General features: G+C 39.4%; 1 protein-coding gene across 4 annotated transcripts in view; it reads right to left on the bottom strand.

Annotated features, from left to right (window-relative positions):
* Nucleotides 1-605: 605 nt before the first annotated feature.
* Nucleotides 606-18,789, bottom strand: part of LOC114660819 (lateral signaling target protein 2 homolog) — a 51,025-nt gene continuing 32,841 nt past the window's right edge. The window contains exons 11-14 of one of the 4 annotated variants that reach the window (XM_051934147.1): nt 18,014-18,130; nt 13,519-13,605; nt 6,901-7,004; nt 606-2,226 (exon numbers count right to left, since the gene is read on the bottom strand). In XM_051934147.1, coding sequence (XP_051790107.1) covers nt 2,104-2,226; nt 6,901-7,004; nt 13,519-13,605; nt 18,014-18,130 — 431 coding nt within the window. In that variant the 3' untranslated portion in view covers nt 606-2,103. Of the gene's footprint in view, nt 2,227-6,900; nt 7,008-13,518; nt 13,609-18,013; nt 18,131-18,789 lie in introns of all 4 variants that reach the window. The other 3 variants (XM_028813737.2, XM_028813736.2, XM_028813734.2) reach the window with 3 other exon arrangements.

Genomic DNA, 18,789 nt, shown 5'->3' with positions numbered 1-18,789 from the left:
CAAAATTTTTGTTCTTTGTTATGATATTGTTCAAATATTAGACCACCAATGTGTGAGGTCAAGCTAAAACACAGTTTGGTCAAGCTACTTACCAGCCCTTACATAGACTATTCATATACACACCCACACAGCTCCAATTTAGAATCAGAAATAAACCAAATGCATCTTTTGGAATATGATAGGAAATCTACCAAGAGACAAAGAACACGTGCATACTTTTTTGGGGATTTTAACCTAGGATACTAGATCTGTGAAGCAGCAATGTTACTCACTGACCTATATAGTAATATATTAAACTGATGCTTGAATAATTAAGCACAGCATTCAATTAAGCACGGCTGTGTGTGTAAAAAAGTGTGTGTATTTGCACACAACATGCTTCTATGCAAATTAAGTGAATGGGATTTGTTGGATTGGCAGGCTGCAAAAATGGTTTTCAGTCTCCACGTCAGAGTCACACCTGGTGAAGAAAGTTGAGAAGCAAAAGCTCAAAGAAAAAGTCATCTTTAAACATTTTTTGGCAAAGTAAAATCACTCGTGTTGTGTGACCGGGTGGTATCTGTGCCACAAAGGTGCAAACAGGTAGGGTGATGAGGTTAACATCCACAGAACACCTTTGCACACCCGATAGCAGAGAGTTGGGGGCATAAGTAGCAGATTCCCAACCCTCTGAGTCAAGAGGCCCAGAGATCCACAGGCCAGCAGGTGAAAGCACAAGATCTTGCTTACTATTTATTGGCTAAGAAGGAAGTTGGGTTCATGTGATTCATTAAATGGCAAGGCCAGAAAGGATGCCAGGGGGCTAATACCCTACCAGTTGGTAACAAGACATCAGTACATGGTCTCTAACTTTAAGAAGTGAGAATGCGTTGCCCCATTTGCAGGAAGAGGTATTAGTGGAGCTGCTGTGGAGACCCAGCTCTTTAAGGAGACATAAGAGTTTAGGTTATAGGGACACCAGAGGCCACTAAGGGAAGTTCTAGACTGGCGTCACCATAGCCAAAGGAGGAACTGATGTTGGAAGTGAGTGAGGGGATTAATTGTATTTGACTGTAGGAGGTGGTTAGAAGCCATATGGTGAGATAAATCAAGAGTGAGGATGAAATTTAGGGCACAGGGTTAGATCAAACAAGACAAAGAGGAGGGAGGTGGGCAAGTGCACAGGCCCTCTCTCCTGAAAGCTGTCAATTTCCTTTTATATGTACTTTATCTTCTCTCAACCGACTCTCTCTGTTTTGTTATTTATCATAAACAGAACTTCTGATCATCTGATTATTACTAGAAGGTGAGATCCAGTAAGGGAGCTACGGTTTTTCAATTCATGTGTAATTGCATGAAAAATGTTCCTCATAGACGGGCACTGTGGCAGAAAGTTTTTACCTGTTGCCTCACAGCTTCAGGAGATGGGGTTGGAGTCCCAGCCCAGTCACTGTCTGTGCTGTATTTTCACTGGCTTCCCTCCCTTTTCCTACAGATGAACAGGTTTGGTTGATGGACAACTATAAGTCTATGCACTGAGTGCGTATGTGTGTAAAACTATGCAGTGGGCTGGTTCTTACCATGTGCTGGATGATGTTGAGGTTAACATAAAGTTGAATAAGGTAAGTGGGTGAAGAAAATAAATGAATGGACATTTCCCATATACAGCTTAAATATTAAATTTTGCTGTGAATGGCTTTGAACCAGAGAACAATTGAGTTAACTATTTGGAATGTAAGAGGAGACTTACATATAATGTATAAAATAGTTTGATATTACACTTGAAATGTGAATACCTCTTTAAAAACTTAACTGGGAGAAGAAAACCATTGTTTATGGCTAATAAACTGGTGTTTCACTGAATGCTGCCCTCTAGTGGGTACATCTTGGTTCTGTATATTCATGAAATTTCATTTAAAAAAAAAAAAACACACCTATACAGCAAGAGGCAAAATAAAATGTATTGCACCTTTGACTTAGTTTACAGTAAATTGCAAAACTATATTATATATAATGAATGAATCGAAGTAGAGATGTAATAAAGTTTCAGCAGGAAGTCCTTTTTCCAGGAATACAATAGATCTCCTTTGCAGAGTCTCAAATTAGACTACTTTTCTCATTGCATCAACATTGTGCTGGATCCCCACCAGTGTGAAAATTAAAACAGTGAATACAAACACGAACAGGTTTCATCAGTCCAAACCGGGGTATAGGTGCCATGTTGGATGAGCAGCCTGAGCAAAAGATCTGGGAAAAAAAGGGGAAGAATGTGAGACCAATAAATTGGATAAATAAATTATAAATAAATAAATTGACTAATAAATTGGTCCAGCACAACAAGAATAGTCTTTCTATCTAATGACTAATGCAACACATAACATACTGTAAATACTGTAGATGTATAGGTGCTGGTTTGTTATGAGCACTACGCTATAAAAAAAAAAAAAAAAAAAAAAAAAAAAAGAGCTTTTCTGTGTTACATTAGAACAATCTTGACAAGAACAGTCATTTAGCCCAACAAAGCGAATCAGTCCTATGCAATTCATTCCTCTAAAATAATATCAAGTCTAGTTTAGAAAGTCCCTAAAGTCCTACCGTCTACCACACTACTTGGTAGTTTATTCTATGTGTCTATGGTTCTTTGTGTAAAGAAAAGCTTCCTAATGTTTGTGCGACATTTATCCTTTACAGGTTTCCAACTGTGTTCCCATGTTCTTGATTAACTCATTTTAAAATAAACAGTCTCAATCTACTGTACTAATTCCCTTCATAATTTTAAGCACTTTAATCATGTCTTCTTTTAATCCCCTTTTGCTTAAAATGGAAAGGCTCAGCTCTTTTAATCTTTTTTTTCATAATTTATACCCTGTAGCACTGGTATCTGCCTAGTCACTCATCTGTGGACTTTTTCCAGTGCTGCTAGGTCTTTTTTGTAGCCTGGAGACCAAAACTGTACACAGTACTCCAGATGAGGCTTCAGTAGAGCATTATACCTTGGACTTGTTCTCCGCACATCGTGCTAAATAACCTGACATTCTGTTAGCCCTCTTAATGGCTTCTGAACACTGGCTGGAAGTTGATACTGTTGAGTCCACTATGACTGCTAAATCCTTCTTCATAAGGATTACTTTCAATTTTAAGATGTCCCACTGTGTATTCAAACCTAACATTTTTACTTCCTACATGTAATACTTTACATTTACGGACATTAAATTTCATCTGCCACTTATCTGCCTAAGCCTGTGTGCCATCCAAGTCCCACTGTGATGATTCAACAAATTCTAGATTTTCTGCCAATCCACCTAGCTTGGTATCATCTGCAAACTTAACCAGCTTGTTACTTATATTCCTATTCAAAGCATAGCAGTAGCACGGACCCCTGTGGAACAGCACTCTAAACATCAGCCCATTCTGATAAGGTTCCTTGTACCATCACCCTCTGCTTCTTGCATATGAGACAATTTTGCATCCATCTACACACATCATCCTGGACTCCCACAACTTTAAGTTTGATTCCCAACCTTTCATGTGGCACCTTATCAAATGCTTTCTTGAAAATCAAAATAAATATCATATGCTCCACTTTGATCATATTCTTTTGCTGCTTCCTCATAAAATTCCAGCACGTTAGTAAAACACAAGGGGGCTCCGTGCCCTGCTCGCTTCGCTCGCCTACCCCCAGGGTTGGGTAACCCGAAATACATTCTGAATGTATGAGATATATCGAATTGTAAAGGTGTAGATGACGAACAAAGGAAGTAAAGAACTCCTAGCATGGCACATTAGAAGGATCTATTGGAATACTTCTTTATACACAACATTTGTAGTAAAATCGTTGATAAGAGTGCGTCATCTGGATGTAACACGTAGATCTGTGTATATTTGCGTTCGTGATTTGGCTCAGAGAGCAGTGTTCCAATCCGATGTAATATCTATCCACATACGCGAAAGCAGTATGGGCCATTGCCAGCTGGTGGCCTGATATTTACCCCGGTAGATGCAAAAGGAAATGAACTATTGTAGGATCTAATGCAGCCCATAATGTTTTTACTTTCAGGTACATTGTTAGTTAGAAACATCCGTAGATATTCAGGATATTCATCTAAAGGAGGCATTCCAACCTGACCCCTTTGACAACAACGTGTAAACTCATTAGTTGTATTGCCAGTTGTTTCTTCAGGTTCTGATGATTAATCACGTTTTGTTTGCGGTAATTGAATCATTTCTATCTTTTCTTTGATACTGTAGTGACTGACATGACAAAGTGTCACAAAAGGTTTACCTGAACAATCGCTGACTTCCTAAACCCAAACACAACTTTCTAGCACCCTCTCCAACGCGCCCCCCCCCCCCCCATTACCGCATGAAATCAATACCCCGCTATCAGTGCTGTACTCCGCCTTTCCTCAATCGGACCTAACAGTCACTTAAAACCAAAAAGCCCTCAACCTGGGTGGGACGCTACAATACTTTCGAATTTTACTGCTTCCATATTCTGTACCTTTGTCTGCATGTGTATCGCGCCATCGTTTGTTTGAGCCTTTCGAATTCCACTGTTTTCATAATCTCCTATCTGCCTTTTTTTTTCTCCAATGGCTTTGGGTCTCTATTCTCCGTATTGTCCTTACACGCTTTCTATGCGCTGAGAGCACATGATTTGTGTGTACTATGTGCTTTTACACGATTGATTTGTTTTTGATCGGTGTGCTCTTATATATTCCGTACTCTCTTTGTGGAACTTTGCGGACCCCGTAGTGTCTTAACCCGTGCCTGCTTTGCTTCCGCATTTTCTGACACTTGTTGTAGGCGCCTGCGTTCATTGATTTTATCCAGGTGGGCTCATGTATGTATCGTTGAGCTGTATTGTGCTTGAATTTGGTGTAAAGCGTTCAGCGGTTTGTACAATCCCAAGCAGCACATTATTCCTAACCTCACTCCGCAGTAGTGCCACTCACAATATGGCGGTTGTTTTATTTGCTATTTCCGTTAGTTGAGCTGTACGCGCCTGCGCAGTACGTCTCATGGTCCCATCGCCGTGTACCTGTGTCCATGCCATCCGGTTTACCATTCTCGGTTAGTAATATGGATGACCTTCCTCTACCGAACCCATGCTGACTGTTCAGAGCAACTCCTGTTCTTGCCATGTGTTGCTCAATCTTATCCTTCCATCCATCCATTTTCCAACCCGCTGAATCCGAACACAGGGTCACGGGGGTCTGCTGGAGCCAATCCCAGCCAACACAGGGCACAAGGAAGGAAACAATCCAGGGCAGGGTGCCAACCCACCGCAGGACACACACAAACACACCCACACACCAAGCACACACTAGGGCCAATTTAGAATCGCCAATCCACCTAACCTGCATGTCTTTGGACTGTGGGAGGAAACCGGAGCTCCCGGAGGAAACCCACGCAGACACGGGGAGAACATGCAAACTCCACGCAGGGAGGACCCGGGAAGCGAACCCAGGTCCCCAGGTCTCCTAACTGCGAGGCAGCAGTGCTACCCACTGCGCTACCGTGCCGCCCTCCTTAATAATTCCTTCCATTAATTTACCTGAGATACACGTTAAGCTTACTGGCTTTCTTCGATCTGCCCAGTCACCTTTTTTATATAATGGGATAATATTTGTCATTTTGCAGTCCTGAGGAATTTCCCAAGTGCACAGTGACTTCCTAAAAATATGCATTAAAGCTTTATATATGTACTCGCTAACCTCCTTGAGAACTTCAAGCTAAACATTATCTGGTCTTGGTGATTGTTTGATTTCAGTGTATTTAATGTGGGCAGTAGGTCTTCCTTTACAACTTCCAAATCACTCAGTACTTCCTTAGTAGTCCTTTCGTACAGCTGGAAAGTTATCTACAACCTCACATGTGAAGACTTCAGAAAAATGAAAGTTTAGAGCATCAGCTATTTCACAGTCTGTATTTTTAAATTCCCCTTTACTATTCATGATGCACTTCACCTCCTCCTTGACAATCCTTTTTCAACTAAAATACTGAAAGACTCCCTTTGGGACATCTTTCGCCTTATCGGCTATATTCCTCTTTAACTCTCTATTAGCCTCCCTAATATCCTTAATGGTTGCCCTGATGTTCTCATAAGCAGTATGATTCACATTGGAGTCATTAGTCTTATACATCTTATTCAACTGTTTATACTGTTCCATTTTTTTTTAACCTTTTATGAACCTACTGTGGAGTTTTTCTTAAACTTCCTACTAATTCCAAATGTAGGTACTGTATGTACCTGTCCTGCATTGCATGCAAAATGCTTTTAAACCTGTTCCACTACTCCTCGACAGTCTCCACCTTTAAAAGCTTATCCCAGTCTATCCTCCTTAGACTTTGCCACAACTGCTCAAAATTTGCCCTACCAAAATTACACTTAACTCCTATGAAACACATCTTTGCCTACCCAGCAAAACAAACAAAACAAAAGGGGTTCTTGGGAAATTGCAGATATTTCAGGTTTATGTTGCAGATGACTTGCAAGTTTATTAGTTCTGTCTTGGCCACTGAAAAACTGTCAAATCCTGGCTGTTACACTCTCAACCAGAATGAGCTAGAGTTGCTTATTTGAGCAGGTCAATAAGGTAAGATTTTTACTGTTAATTGCCAATACTGAAAGATAAAAGTTGGTAGGCTAAATTCTTAAACTTAAGTGTAGGTTTGAGAGCTGAACCCTCAACACATACTCACTATGTGACCCATGGCAGCTACTTGAGAGGGTTTCAATTAGTCAAAAATTGTAACAATTGAAGTTGAAGTCTTGGGATGGTGTTTCACTATAGAAAGTATGCTTTATGAAATTGTTTCAAATACGATGTAATGTATGAAATGCAATTTAAGTGCATAGAATTTGAGATGCAATCAGAGTGGGTTGAGTTGGGGATGCTTTCTCTCTGCATAGCTCACCTTTCCACAACTTCGGCAATGGTGTCGCCTCCTCAGGAAAGTGAAGACCACTCCGCAGGCTGAGCAGCAGTTGCAAGCACTGTCTGGAACCCAGGTGGGAGGAGCTGCTGAAGAAAAGAAAAAGGATATACTGTGGTAAAATGTACACCAATGGTACAACCCTTTCCTTGTCCCTTGAAAAAGATGTCATCTACTGAAAAAAGTACCCATCTTTTTCATTGGTGTTACATCAAGAGATATACAAGGAGGGTGGTGTGTAGCAGCATATTAATGCTAGAAGTGGTTCAGTTCTGGCCAAGAAATAAAAGAAAATTCATTACATGGATTTAAGAATAATTACCAATAGATTCTTTTCACTGTCAATAAATGGCAGAAAAACAGCAATAAACTTTAAGGTGTTCATTGGAAGAGGTTTGCTATTTTGCTATAAAATGATCAGCATCATGGACTTGTTTATCCATATTAAATTTTGTCTGTCTGAAAAGCCAAACTATTTCACAAACATCTGCCAGGTGGAAGACACAGTAAAGCACTGTCATCCAAGAGGAGTTCAACTCATTCATTACAATTACAAATGGAACCAAGTCAAATCTCACACACTTTTTCAATTAATTCAGTTTTTAATTTATATACATTTTCTTAATTAAGGCACATGGTGTAGCACTAACCAAGCAAACATTTCAATTGTATTCATGAATAAACAAGCACTTTATATAGTTCTATAACTTTTGTACATCAATAGCCTTAATTGTAGCTTTCTACACTCTTAAAAATAATGGGTCTTCAATGGCACTTTAAGTTATTTACTGGGTTCTGTGGTTCCTCCTAGAGCCGCTGTTTGACAGAACACCATTTCATTCTGGGAAGTGTTCTTTGCATATGAAGATGGTTCTTTATGCTTTTAAAAACTTGATTTAATTTTTTTCCCTACATATTAGCTTTAATGTATGGTAGGCTACCTAGCAGGACTCAAACAGAGACCTAGTCTGTGTTATTGTATGCAGCAAGAGTCTTTTTAAAATCAGGAGCCACTGGCATTTCACAAATTTGTTATCATCTATTCATGGTTATTTACTGCATGGAGCCTGTTATGAATCTAAATGAATTAAGGTTCTTTCTAAAACCTTCAAATGGGTAGGTCTTCTGTGAACCAAAAATGGTTCCCCTATGGCATTGCTCTGTTTCTGGCACCTTTACTTTTAAGAGTACAGTAAATTATTTTTGTTTTTCAGACGTTTTCTATCTGTTGTTGTTTTTATCTATGAGACGGTATTACTTGTTGTATGGAGAGTCTTATCCTGAAGACTAGCCAAGATTAATTGGAAGTGTTTTTGTGTGGCTACCTTGTTCTATTTTCTGCAAAAATGTAATGAAAGCTTATGTTAAATATTATATGGAAGTTATCCACTTTCTTATAAAATTCTAAAAATATCAATACAGGGCTAAGAATAAAGATAAGAGATCCTAAAACTGTAACAAACCCAGCAGACACCTATGAATTACTGGTGTCTGAATATCTTGTATATAAATGTCTACGTGGGGAAGTGTGTATGTCTGTCTGTCTGTCCGGCCCAGAATGAAGCTCAAAGAAAGCGACTCTGTCACCAAAGTGAAACCGATGAGAAAAGAGAGAAACTCGCTTAGCAACTAATGCACAAGCGAGGCAAGCACATCAGCAAAACAAAACCTCCGAGGAGAGAGAAACTCGCTTTGCCGCTGATAGACAACGAAGGAAAGCACGTTGGCAAAACGAAACCACACACAAAAAAAAAAGAGAACCTCCTTTAGCCGCTAATGCACAAACGATGTGATTGATTAATTGAAATGCAAGAATCCATGGCTTCTAGGAGCCTGGTCATTTTACAGCACAGGCTTACACAGCTAGTTACTAACTAAAGAGTGCACTTACAATATAGAAAGGAAAATATACTGCATTCATACATTGTTAACAATAGGGGTTTCTCTCATACTGCCACTTAGCCCAGAATGACAGAAAGGAGGCAGAAGGGAACAATACACAAAAGGACAGCATAAAGTGCAAAATAAACCAACCTGTATGAGCAATGTGCCCTGTCTGCCAGGCAGAGTGGCTCACCAACTTGCCTACTTCAATAACTTCCTTTCAACCTTGCCTCTCGCCCTCCTGCCAGTTGGCCTTTTGTCAATGCCCCAACTCTACGTTCGACTAGCTCCTGAGATGAAGGCAGATTTAAACCCTGCCTTTGGCTCATTTCTGGTTTCAGAGGTAATTCTATAAAGTGGCTTCTGGTCCTCAACATTCTACACAGCCTCATGTAACAAACTTGCATACATTCGGAAAAGCGAGTATTTAATTTCTTATTCAAAAGTCGGGATTTATAAAACACAAAGTTGGCGTGAAACTTGGGTTACCTATAAGCAACACTGCGACAATCCGTAACACCTACGCAAACTTGGCATTTCAACTACTCTAGGCAACAGGACAATGAAGTGAACAGAAAATCATGTCTCATGCGTCAGTCGCATTGTGATGTACGTCCATGCTTCCATTTTCTAAACCTGCAACGGAACAGGGTTGGTATGATTTCTGCGTAATGGTCTCTGTTAATGTAGACTACAATTCTGCCCACAGATAATGGACTGATCTATGTGGTCTAAATCGAATTATAAGTCAGTCATCATCAAGAGAACGGACAAGAATGGACACAAACACTATTAATAATATTCAAATGGCAGAAAATGTGTTTTAAGTTAGTCTCCGTACTTTAACTGTGGGAAAATGAGCACATATTTCAAGAATTTATAAAATGTATGCACAGTGTAACATTTGGATGAGACTTGGTCAACTGATTGGAAAGTTGGTGCGTCTTCTGTTATTTATTTGCTTCATCAAAGAGACAGGCGTATTTTCTTTTTTAAAATGTTTTGCAACAGAGGTATATGTGCCTTGTGATTTTGATTTGTTTAAACCGATATGCCGCTGTTTGTACAGGCAGGCAAAAACACTGTGTGCTCGTGCACAGCCGTTTCAATCGCTCGTAGACTACAGGTGACATGTTTGCCAGCAGGAGCATCTGTATGGCGTATAAAAGAGGAAAAAACCGTATGCAACATATTTAGCAAACGCACCTGGTCCACGAGCAAATTCGACGCGGGGAACATCCGGGACGTGACCCTGAGTCCTTACTGATACGGCAACAATACTACGGCGTCGACATGCGCCCAATTCGTTGTTTAGCATATTTACATTAAATGTTATCTTAAAATTTAAGGAAGAATCAAATACCCTTTTTGAGATTTGTTTTAGCAACACGATCCATCCGCGGAATTTTGGCTAGCTGTTTCTTAAACTCCGCCAAATGTCAATAATATCTCCAAGTTCACTGACGTCTCGTTTTCTGTTCTGCCTGGGTTCAATAGTAAAAACTTCTCTCAGGAACATGGCCAAATTTATATGGTAATTAGTAGATGAATATTCTAAACAGGCGTTTTTTAGTCCATACATGTTTACTGACATGCGGTGATGGGGAGTTGCTAAAACGCGTGCTCAAGCGCAGTTTTAAGTACATATTTGATTTATAACCAAACTTCATCGCAAGACCAGGCGTACATATTTTTTATTTGTCCTTTTTTTTGCTCGTACAATGTTTTTGGCTTTCTGCCGTAAGCAAACTTTCAGTATGAAATCTAAGCAAGGTTTTGTACATGAGGCTCCAGATCCTTTGGCGGTCTTAAAGGAGCAGGCCCCTTAGAATGCCTCGCAGCTGCCTGTACTGTTTGAGAGAGAGAGAGAGAGAGAGAGTACGCTCCCTTCACAGACCAAATGCCCTTGCATGGTCAGGATGCATTGCCACTTCTGATATTCCTCCCCTGGCCTAACTTTTTCTTTGCACAGCCCTCTTCAGCCTTAGAGGGACAGCCTACTTCTACCTAGATCTCATTCGTCCTTCATCAGCACACTCAGTTCATGCACAGAACGCATATCTTCCTTGTGGTGTATTTCCTTCTGCATTGCCATCAGACTTTCTGGACCAGTGCAAATACTATAGCCAGTTATTACAACATACAGTGAATTCAGAAAGTATTCAGACCCCTTCAATTTTTATACACTTTGTGTTGTAGACTTAATTAAAAAAAATCAATTTTCCATTTTTGCTCATCAATATACACTAAATAAACACGATGATAAAATGAAAATTTGTTTTCAGAAAGGTCTGCAAATTTGTTAAAATCAAATATTGAAATCTCTCCTTCATATACAGTATTCAGACCCTTAATTCAGTACTTTGTGGAAGTCGGTCTGTCAGTCAGTGTCTGGATGTGTGTGTATGAAAAAAAAAAAAAGTATATATTATATACATATATTTTATATATACACACATATATACATTCAGACATATATACATACACACATATACATATATATACATATACATATACACATTATATATACATACATACACACACACACACACACACACACACACACACACATTATATATATATATATATATATATATATATATATATATATATATATATATCACACACACACGGGACATGCAAAAAGTTTCCACACTTTTATATTTTCGTTGTAAGTGGTGAAGACGGGAGGATTAATAATTGGTCATGTCTGAGTGTCATGTGCCTGGGAAAATTGCATTGCAAAAGGAAGAAGACTATGTAGAAAAGTGATATAATTTGTTTTTGAAATTCTTAATATATTGTGATGGATGGTGGGCCAAATATTCTAGCCCACACCTCCAGGCCGCCAAATGGAGTCCTCCTAGCGGCATGGAAGTTCCCCGAATTCCAGCAGGGCCTTATGGACCTTGTTTTTATAAACAGCCCTGCTGGATACCATGGGGACCACCAGGAGCCGCTGTAGGAAGGCTTGCAGAGTGCTATGTGCCCTATAACCCGGAAGTGCGTCCTGATCACAAGACCGGAAGGAACGACGTGCTTCCGGGATGAAGAAAATGACTTTTTACCTGACCCGGAAGTGATAGCGAATCATGGACTGTAGGGTTGGAACCACTTCCGGGTCAGGGGATATAAAAGGACTGTGGGAAAGCCCAGACACTGAGCTGAGCTGGGAGGAAGGGTGACCAAGTGTCTGGGAGAGGAGGATTGAGTATTGAGTATCATGTATTGATTATTGAGTGTTGTATGAGTAGTGTGGAGGGTGCTTAGTGCACGTATTTATAATAAAAATAAGAAAAGTTATACTTTTACCTGGTTTTTGGCATGGTACCTGAGGGTTCAAGGGAGCAATAGCGCCCCCTACTGCTACAATATATAGAGTTAAAAAAAAAAAAAAAAAAAGAGAGAGTGTGGAAACTTTTTGAACATCCCTCATATATAAAATACGCACATATACACACACACAGATACCAAATGATCAGCCACAACATTAAAACCACTCACAGTGAATAAATTTGATTATCTTGTTACAGTGGCACTTGTCAAGGGGTGGGATATATTAGTCTACCAGTGAACAGTTAGTTCTTAAAGGTGATCTGTTGGAAGCAGGAAAACTTGAGGAACTCTGAAAAGGGCCAAATTGTGACAGACAGTTCCCAATATCCAATGGCAGGTACCTGTGATCCCACAGAAGAGCTACTGTAGCACAAACAACTGAAAAGCTTAATTCTGGCCATGACAGAAAGGTGTCAGAACATACAGTAGATCACGTGTATAGGTCTGCATAGCTGCTGACCAGTCAGAGTGGTCATGCGGACTATTGTCCACTGCCAACAGTGCCTACAATGGGCATATGGGCATCAGAACAGGACTATGAAGTAATGGAAGAAGGTTGCCTGGTTAAATGGATCACATTTTCTTTAGATCATGTGGACGTCAGGGTGTGTGTTCATTTTTTACCAGGGGAACAGATGACAACAGGATGCACAATGGGAAGAAGGCAAGCTGGCGCTGGCAGTGTGATATTCTGGGCAATGTTCTGCTGGGAAACTTTGGATCCCGGCATTCATGTGGATGTTACTTTGACATGTTCCACCTACCTAAAGACTTCTGCAGACCATGTGCACCCCTTCATGCCAATGGTATTCTCTGATGTGGCCTCTTTCAGCAGGATAATGTGCACTACCACACTGTAAAACTTGTTCAGGAATGGTTTGAGGAACTTGAGAAATAATTCAAAGTGTTGACTTGGCCTCCAAATTCCCCAGATCTCAATCCAATTAAGCATTTGTGAAATAGGCTGGAAAAACAAATCTGATGCACAGTGGCTCCACCTTGCCACTTACAAGACTTACAGGATCTGCTGCTAACATTTTAGTGCCACACACCACAGGACATATTCAGAGGTCTTGTGGAGTCCATGCCTCAATGGATCAAGCTTTTTTGGTGTTACAAGGGGGACCTACACAATGGCAGGTGATTTAATGATGTGGCTTATCAGTATAAGTTTAATCTATAATTATATATATTAATATTATATAATCTTAAATTATATATTAATGATATAATATACATATAATTAATAGAGCATTTTACAATTATCTAAATAATAAAGTCAGGTAGTTTACATATATAGTACAATATCTTCTGTTTTATGGTTCTTAACTCAAATGCACAGTAATAATGTATCACAGATACTGGCTAGATGAAATGTACCTGCAGGGCTGTTGGTCTCCAAATGGCCACTGGACAACTCCTCACAGAGTATGCAGACTTCCATCCTTGGACAAAGTACTTCTTCCTCTGCTGTGGAAAGAGACACACATGAGGTAAGGAGAGAAACAAAGTTCTCCACTGAATAAAAGAGGCAAAATGTACAATCACATTATCCAATTGTTATCCCAATACTATGAAATAAAATGTTATACATAAACAGGAGCCAGTTTTGACATAATGAGGGAATGCAAGTCAATACTTGTGCACAATGTATACTATATGCTTGAATAGGAAGCTATAGCCCAATCAATGTATGATGTGTCTCACTGGTCTCCCCTCACCTCTTAGCCCTGTTCACATCACACAACCTTCATTTAGAGCAGTCACAGAACTCCAGCGGCTGTATACAAGGTCAAATCATTGTCTATACTGTCCTCACACTCAAATAAAAAAAATGTCAAATTATCAAGAGTCAGCTGTCTTACCTTGTAGTCCATGGAACTGTTTATTGACCTTACCTGAACTATATTCAAGAATAGCTTCATCTTCTATACAGTATAACACACACAATCTGACTTAGTAGTCACAACTTGGCCATTTATAAACTCTAGATCTCCCAAGATACTGAATCCACACTGTCCCTGTAAAATGCTGCATGTGCTAGGAATATTACACTCTTTTCTTTTAATAAAACAAAAAAGAAGAATGCAGCTCAACATGTATCTTTAAAGCACAACCACTCAACATTTTTGTACAATGACAAGTCTAAAATATAGTTTATATACTACCCTCTACAGTCTGAATACTACCCTCTGCTCTTAATGAGATAGGAAGGATGATGCTATTTCTCATCTTTTGTTCCTTATCTCTTCACCCCTGAGCATGAAACAACTCGTCTATTGTTTCCCATGACTCTTCTACTCTTAAGGGGCACTGTCTCTTTTCTTATCTTATCATTCAGCTTCACAATACTCACATGCATGGCTGCTGTACAAGGTATGTACATGCATGGCTGGGTTTTCTTATTCTGAACATGGCTTCTTGCACAGTGTGGCAGCAGTAGGAACATGCTTGATCAGTTAGGTCTCAAATCGTTCCTCTGGAGCTGAATACTACCTTCTACAGTCTTAATGTTGTTGCTGCAAACTGTTTTGGCGTATTAAAATTGAAGATGTTTGGAATCACTCAGTAGAACAACATGATGTCCACTGAAAAATATTGGTTAGAATGTTTGCCCCAAAACAAGCTAACATGTAAGCCTTTGTCAATCCAAGCATACTTTATTCCACTATTTGTAAGGAATTTGAATGTGTAAATGATGACCTTCCACCCTTCTGTAAGCTAATACTAAGCTGCTTGATGCTTCTGTCTGGAGTATTAGTTAGCTGTTAAGGTATAAATAGGACAATGCAAGGCCTTATTCTCTTTTTATGATTTTTTAATGTTTTGGAATCATTCTGTGCATTCCAGATGATCTCCAACATAACTTTTTAGTGGTTGTTACCCAACCTTGAAGAAGCAGGCCACAAAATTTCTGTAATTGTTTTCCATATCTAGTATTCATTTTCTTCTACTTTTTCCCCAATTGCCCAGAGTAATATTTGCATGACAACGTTACAGGAACCACTAGTATCCAAAGATAATCCCAGCCATCCATAGGCAAAATAAGCAGAACTAGCAGATACAGTAAGCAGGCTGGGATTTGGTCTTTAAACTGTGGAGCTATAAGGCAACAATACTAAGAATGGTTCCAACTGTGATGATACCGTATAAACATCATGCACTTCAGTACTAAAACTAAAATGGTACTGCACATGGCATTGCCCACATCTTGATTTGTTATTTGCTCATAAAATACAAGTAGATCTTAGTTAAACAGCTGCATTGTGGTGGGCATTCAGATGTGGCTCAGGAAATTTAGATCACCTTTTGTATATACAGTAATCCCTCGCTACTTCGCGGTTCACTTTTCGTGGATTCACGACTTCGCGGGTTTTTAAATACAAGTGATTGCCCGCCTATCGCGGAAGTTATGTTCCAGACCCATCAGCAACAGGAGAAAATCCGCGATATAGAAAGACCATATAAATAAACATTTTTATAGTTTAAGCCTTAAAATACCCATCCACATGCTTTAAACACATGTAAACTTATAAAACACACTTTGTTAACACATATGATATGTGGATGTCGGGCTAAGGATATGAGTAACATCTCACTATTATAAAACATTTTAACTTCACGCAAGACAAAACAGTGAGACAGGAAAATTGATGATGTACAGGCTTAAAATTATTGACACGCAGAGCGACAAGCACCACAAAGCCAGCACAAAGTCCACTTCTCCTTAGCGTTCATTCAGCTCCCCACCCCCTTGACAATGCGAAGTGGCAGGAGCATACTGCGCTTCAGGGGAGGGGGGGTTTGAGCGAAGGTGCGTTCAGCTCTCACACACCCACACACACACACACACACACACACACTCCAGAGCAACAAGCAGGCATTTTGGCAGAAGCAGCACAAAGTCCATTTCTGCTCAGAGTGAGTTCAGCTGCCCCCCTTCACAAAGCGAGTGCAGTGTTGGTCTGAGGTGTTTAAGAATGTAGAAAGTGTTTAAGAGCATAGGAAGTGTTTATAAGAGTGTGGGAAAGGTTAACAAGAGAGTGAGAAAGGTTTATAAGAGTGTGGGAAGGATTTATAAAGCCTTAAAATATGTATAAATAATACAATAAATATAGGTCGCTACTTCGCGGATTTTCACCTAACGCGGGGGGCTCTGGAACGTAACCCCCGCGATAGGTGAGGGATTACTGTAATGTTGTTTCTTGCACGCTTCAGAAATGTACAGTAGATGAGTGTGACTGCAGTTTCTCATGCTTAGAATGAATTATTGTGAACAAAAATACCTGACTGGTCCATAAAGAGAGTGGTTCAATGACATAGCTGTTAGTGCTACTGCTTCACAGCTCTAGAATTTTGAGTTCAAATCCCAGCTGAGGCAGTACAATGGTGGAGTTTACATGTTCTTCTGTTAACTTGAGTGTCCTCCAAATATATGAAATCCACAGCTGGAGTGCATGTTTCCACCCACATACCAGAGATGCACACAGTAGATTCACTGTGGACTCTAAATAACTAGACTGACTGGTGACTCTACATTTCCCTTTGTGTGACAGCATACCGAGATGAACTGGCATTCCAACCAGTGTTAATTTCTGCCTTGCACCAAATACTGTAGAGTATTTCCTTGCACTTTCTCTCAAAATTTCAATTATTTGTAATAACCTGACTCTTTAAAGTGGAAAGCATTGCTGTGGAGGTGTGTGATGTGAAAAGCACGAAGGAAAATAAAAATTAATTTCATAGTGAACACCACCTGAAATACTTTAGATTTGTATCTGAAGTTGTGCTGGACTCTAGTGATATCTAACCATCCCAAAAATGTCCAGGTTGAATTGACATGTGACACCCAGTTCTCCTGGTGTGTGCATTAGTGCATCTTGATAGGAACTGGTGTACCATCCAGGATTGCTTTCTGCCTTGCATGTAGAGTTATTGGGAACTGTCCAAAACTGCATGTTAACCTCAAAAGGTCAGCACCATACTAAAACATGACTTATCAAAATGTATTAACATATACCCAGGATGTGCATACCAAACCCAACCAACAGTGATATTGTGATTAAAATTATTACAAAATAAACTTCTGAACTAAATTGCAACCAAACTACTTTTTATTACATGAAGGGGCTGTCAGGTCTGTTAGTTATTAGCAATTACAGTCTACCAGCCTGCAATTTGGATTGGAGATTTGACTTCAAAGCATACATACAAATAAATGCAAAGCCACAAAAATACATTAAAGTTATTATTTTTCAAGTTTATGGTACATTGTAACTGTTGAAAGATTTTTTTACAATTAGAGAACATGCAAGTTAAATGACTTATACTGTACACTTATATATGCCAGTATACTCTAATGCCATACATTTTACCTTCTAAACATTATCAAGAGATTTTTTCTACTTGCACCATTTAAAACAGCCTGGTTGGGAAACAACTGATATCTTGGATTGCATTGTGCCACAAGTAGTACATATCATGGAGACTTACACTAATTTCATAGTCACTGTATCGCTAAAGTGTGGATTTCTTTTTGGCTACTTTAGACATTGGGGAATCAACTTTTTTCCTTTACTTCGATTGAAAATTATTGAAAAGATACTTCAGCAGGTATTTGGTACATATGAAATGAAAGACCTACTAACTTCTAAATGTTACTACCTGGGCAAAACGGTGGGTGCACTTTTTATATTCCAAAGACTCCATCAGTCTAAAAGCATATTGCTCATGGCCTTGCTGCTCTTTCATGAACTTCACAGGCATGTTAATTTGTCAATACACACATCCATCCTTAAAGTCATTGCACTCTACATCTGTTTATTATCTCATTCCCCAGTTTTTCACCAGCTTGGCCCATGGATGTATGACTCACGATTGTGCAGGTAATCTTGGTCATCAATCTCCACTTTACTTGCTGTCACTTCAAAGACAGACTTGAGGATCAGCCGCATATCACTGGCAAAGTTGGTCTGAAGCTGGTCCGCCACGCCTGAAAGACAGACGTACAGTTACATCATTATGCTTTTCCGCCCATGTAACTCATTTCCTGCCCCTTGCATACACAAACAGCATTGGCTTTCATAGACATGGTACTCACTGAGCTTGGAATGCAAGGTTGTTGGCTTTCCCAATATTTTTGTGTTTTTTAATACACTTTGGAATGTGTGCCTGAACAGAGTTTCAGGGATAGGAGCTTATGGAAAGTAAACAGAAAAAATAAGGGTTTAAGATGCTTTAGATTTTTGTTCATTTACAATGAGCTGATGCATTATCTTTTGTTTCTCCAGAATTTAGAAGATACAGTATTGCATAAGGAAACACGGAGAGAAAAATTTTTACATCTCACGTGTCTGAAATCCAAGGTGTTCAGCGTTCCTTACAAGTGCTTTTTAAGTCCTCTTAGTTTGGTGGCATTAATTTCAAGCCAGTACTCAAGGATGGGTCAAAGGGGACATGTTAATGATATGCAAAAGCAGACCATGTGACATGGCTCGGACAAGTAGTGGCTTATTACATTATTTACTATGTTATCTTTAAAAGACAGTGGAATTAAATTCATATGCTGCCAGGCAAACCGTTACATGAAGGTATAGTGATGATTATCACCATTTTAAAGACATACATTTTGCATTATAAAGAACTTTTCTG

This window comes from Erpetoichthys calabaricus, chromosome 11 (genome assembly GCF_900747795.2).
Source record: "Erpetoichthys calabaricus chromosome 11, fErpCal1.3, whole genome shotgun sequence".
Classification (NCBI taxonomy): domain Eukaryota; kingdom Metazoa; phylum Chordata; class Cladistia; order Polypteriformes; family Polypteridae; genus Erpetoichthys; species Erpetoichthys calabaricus.
Note: the sequence above shows the minus strand (reverse complement) of the source record. Positions and strands in the feature narration are given on the sequence as shown.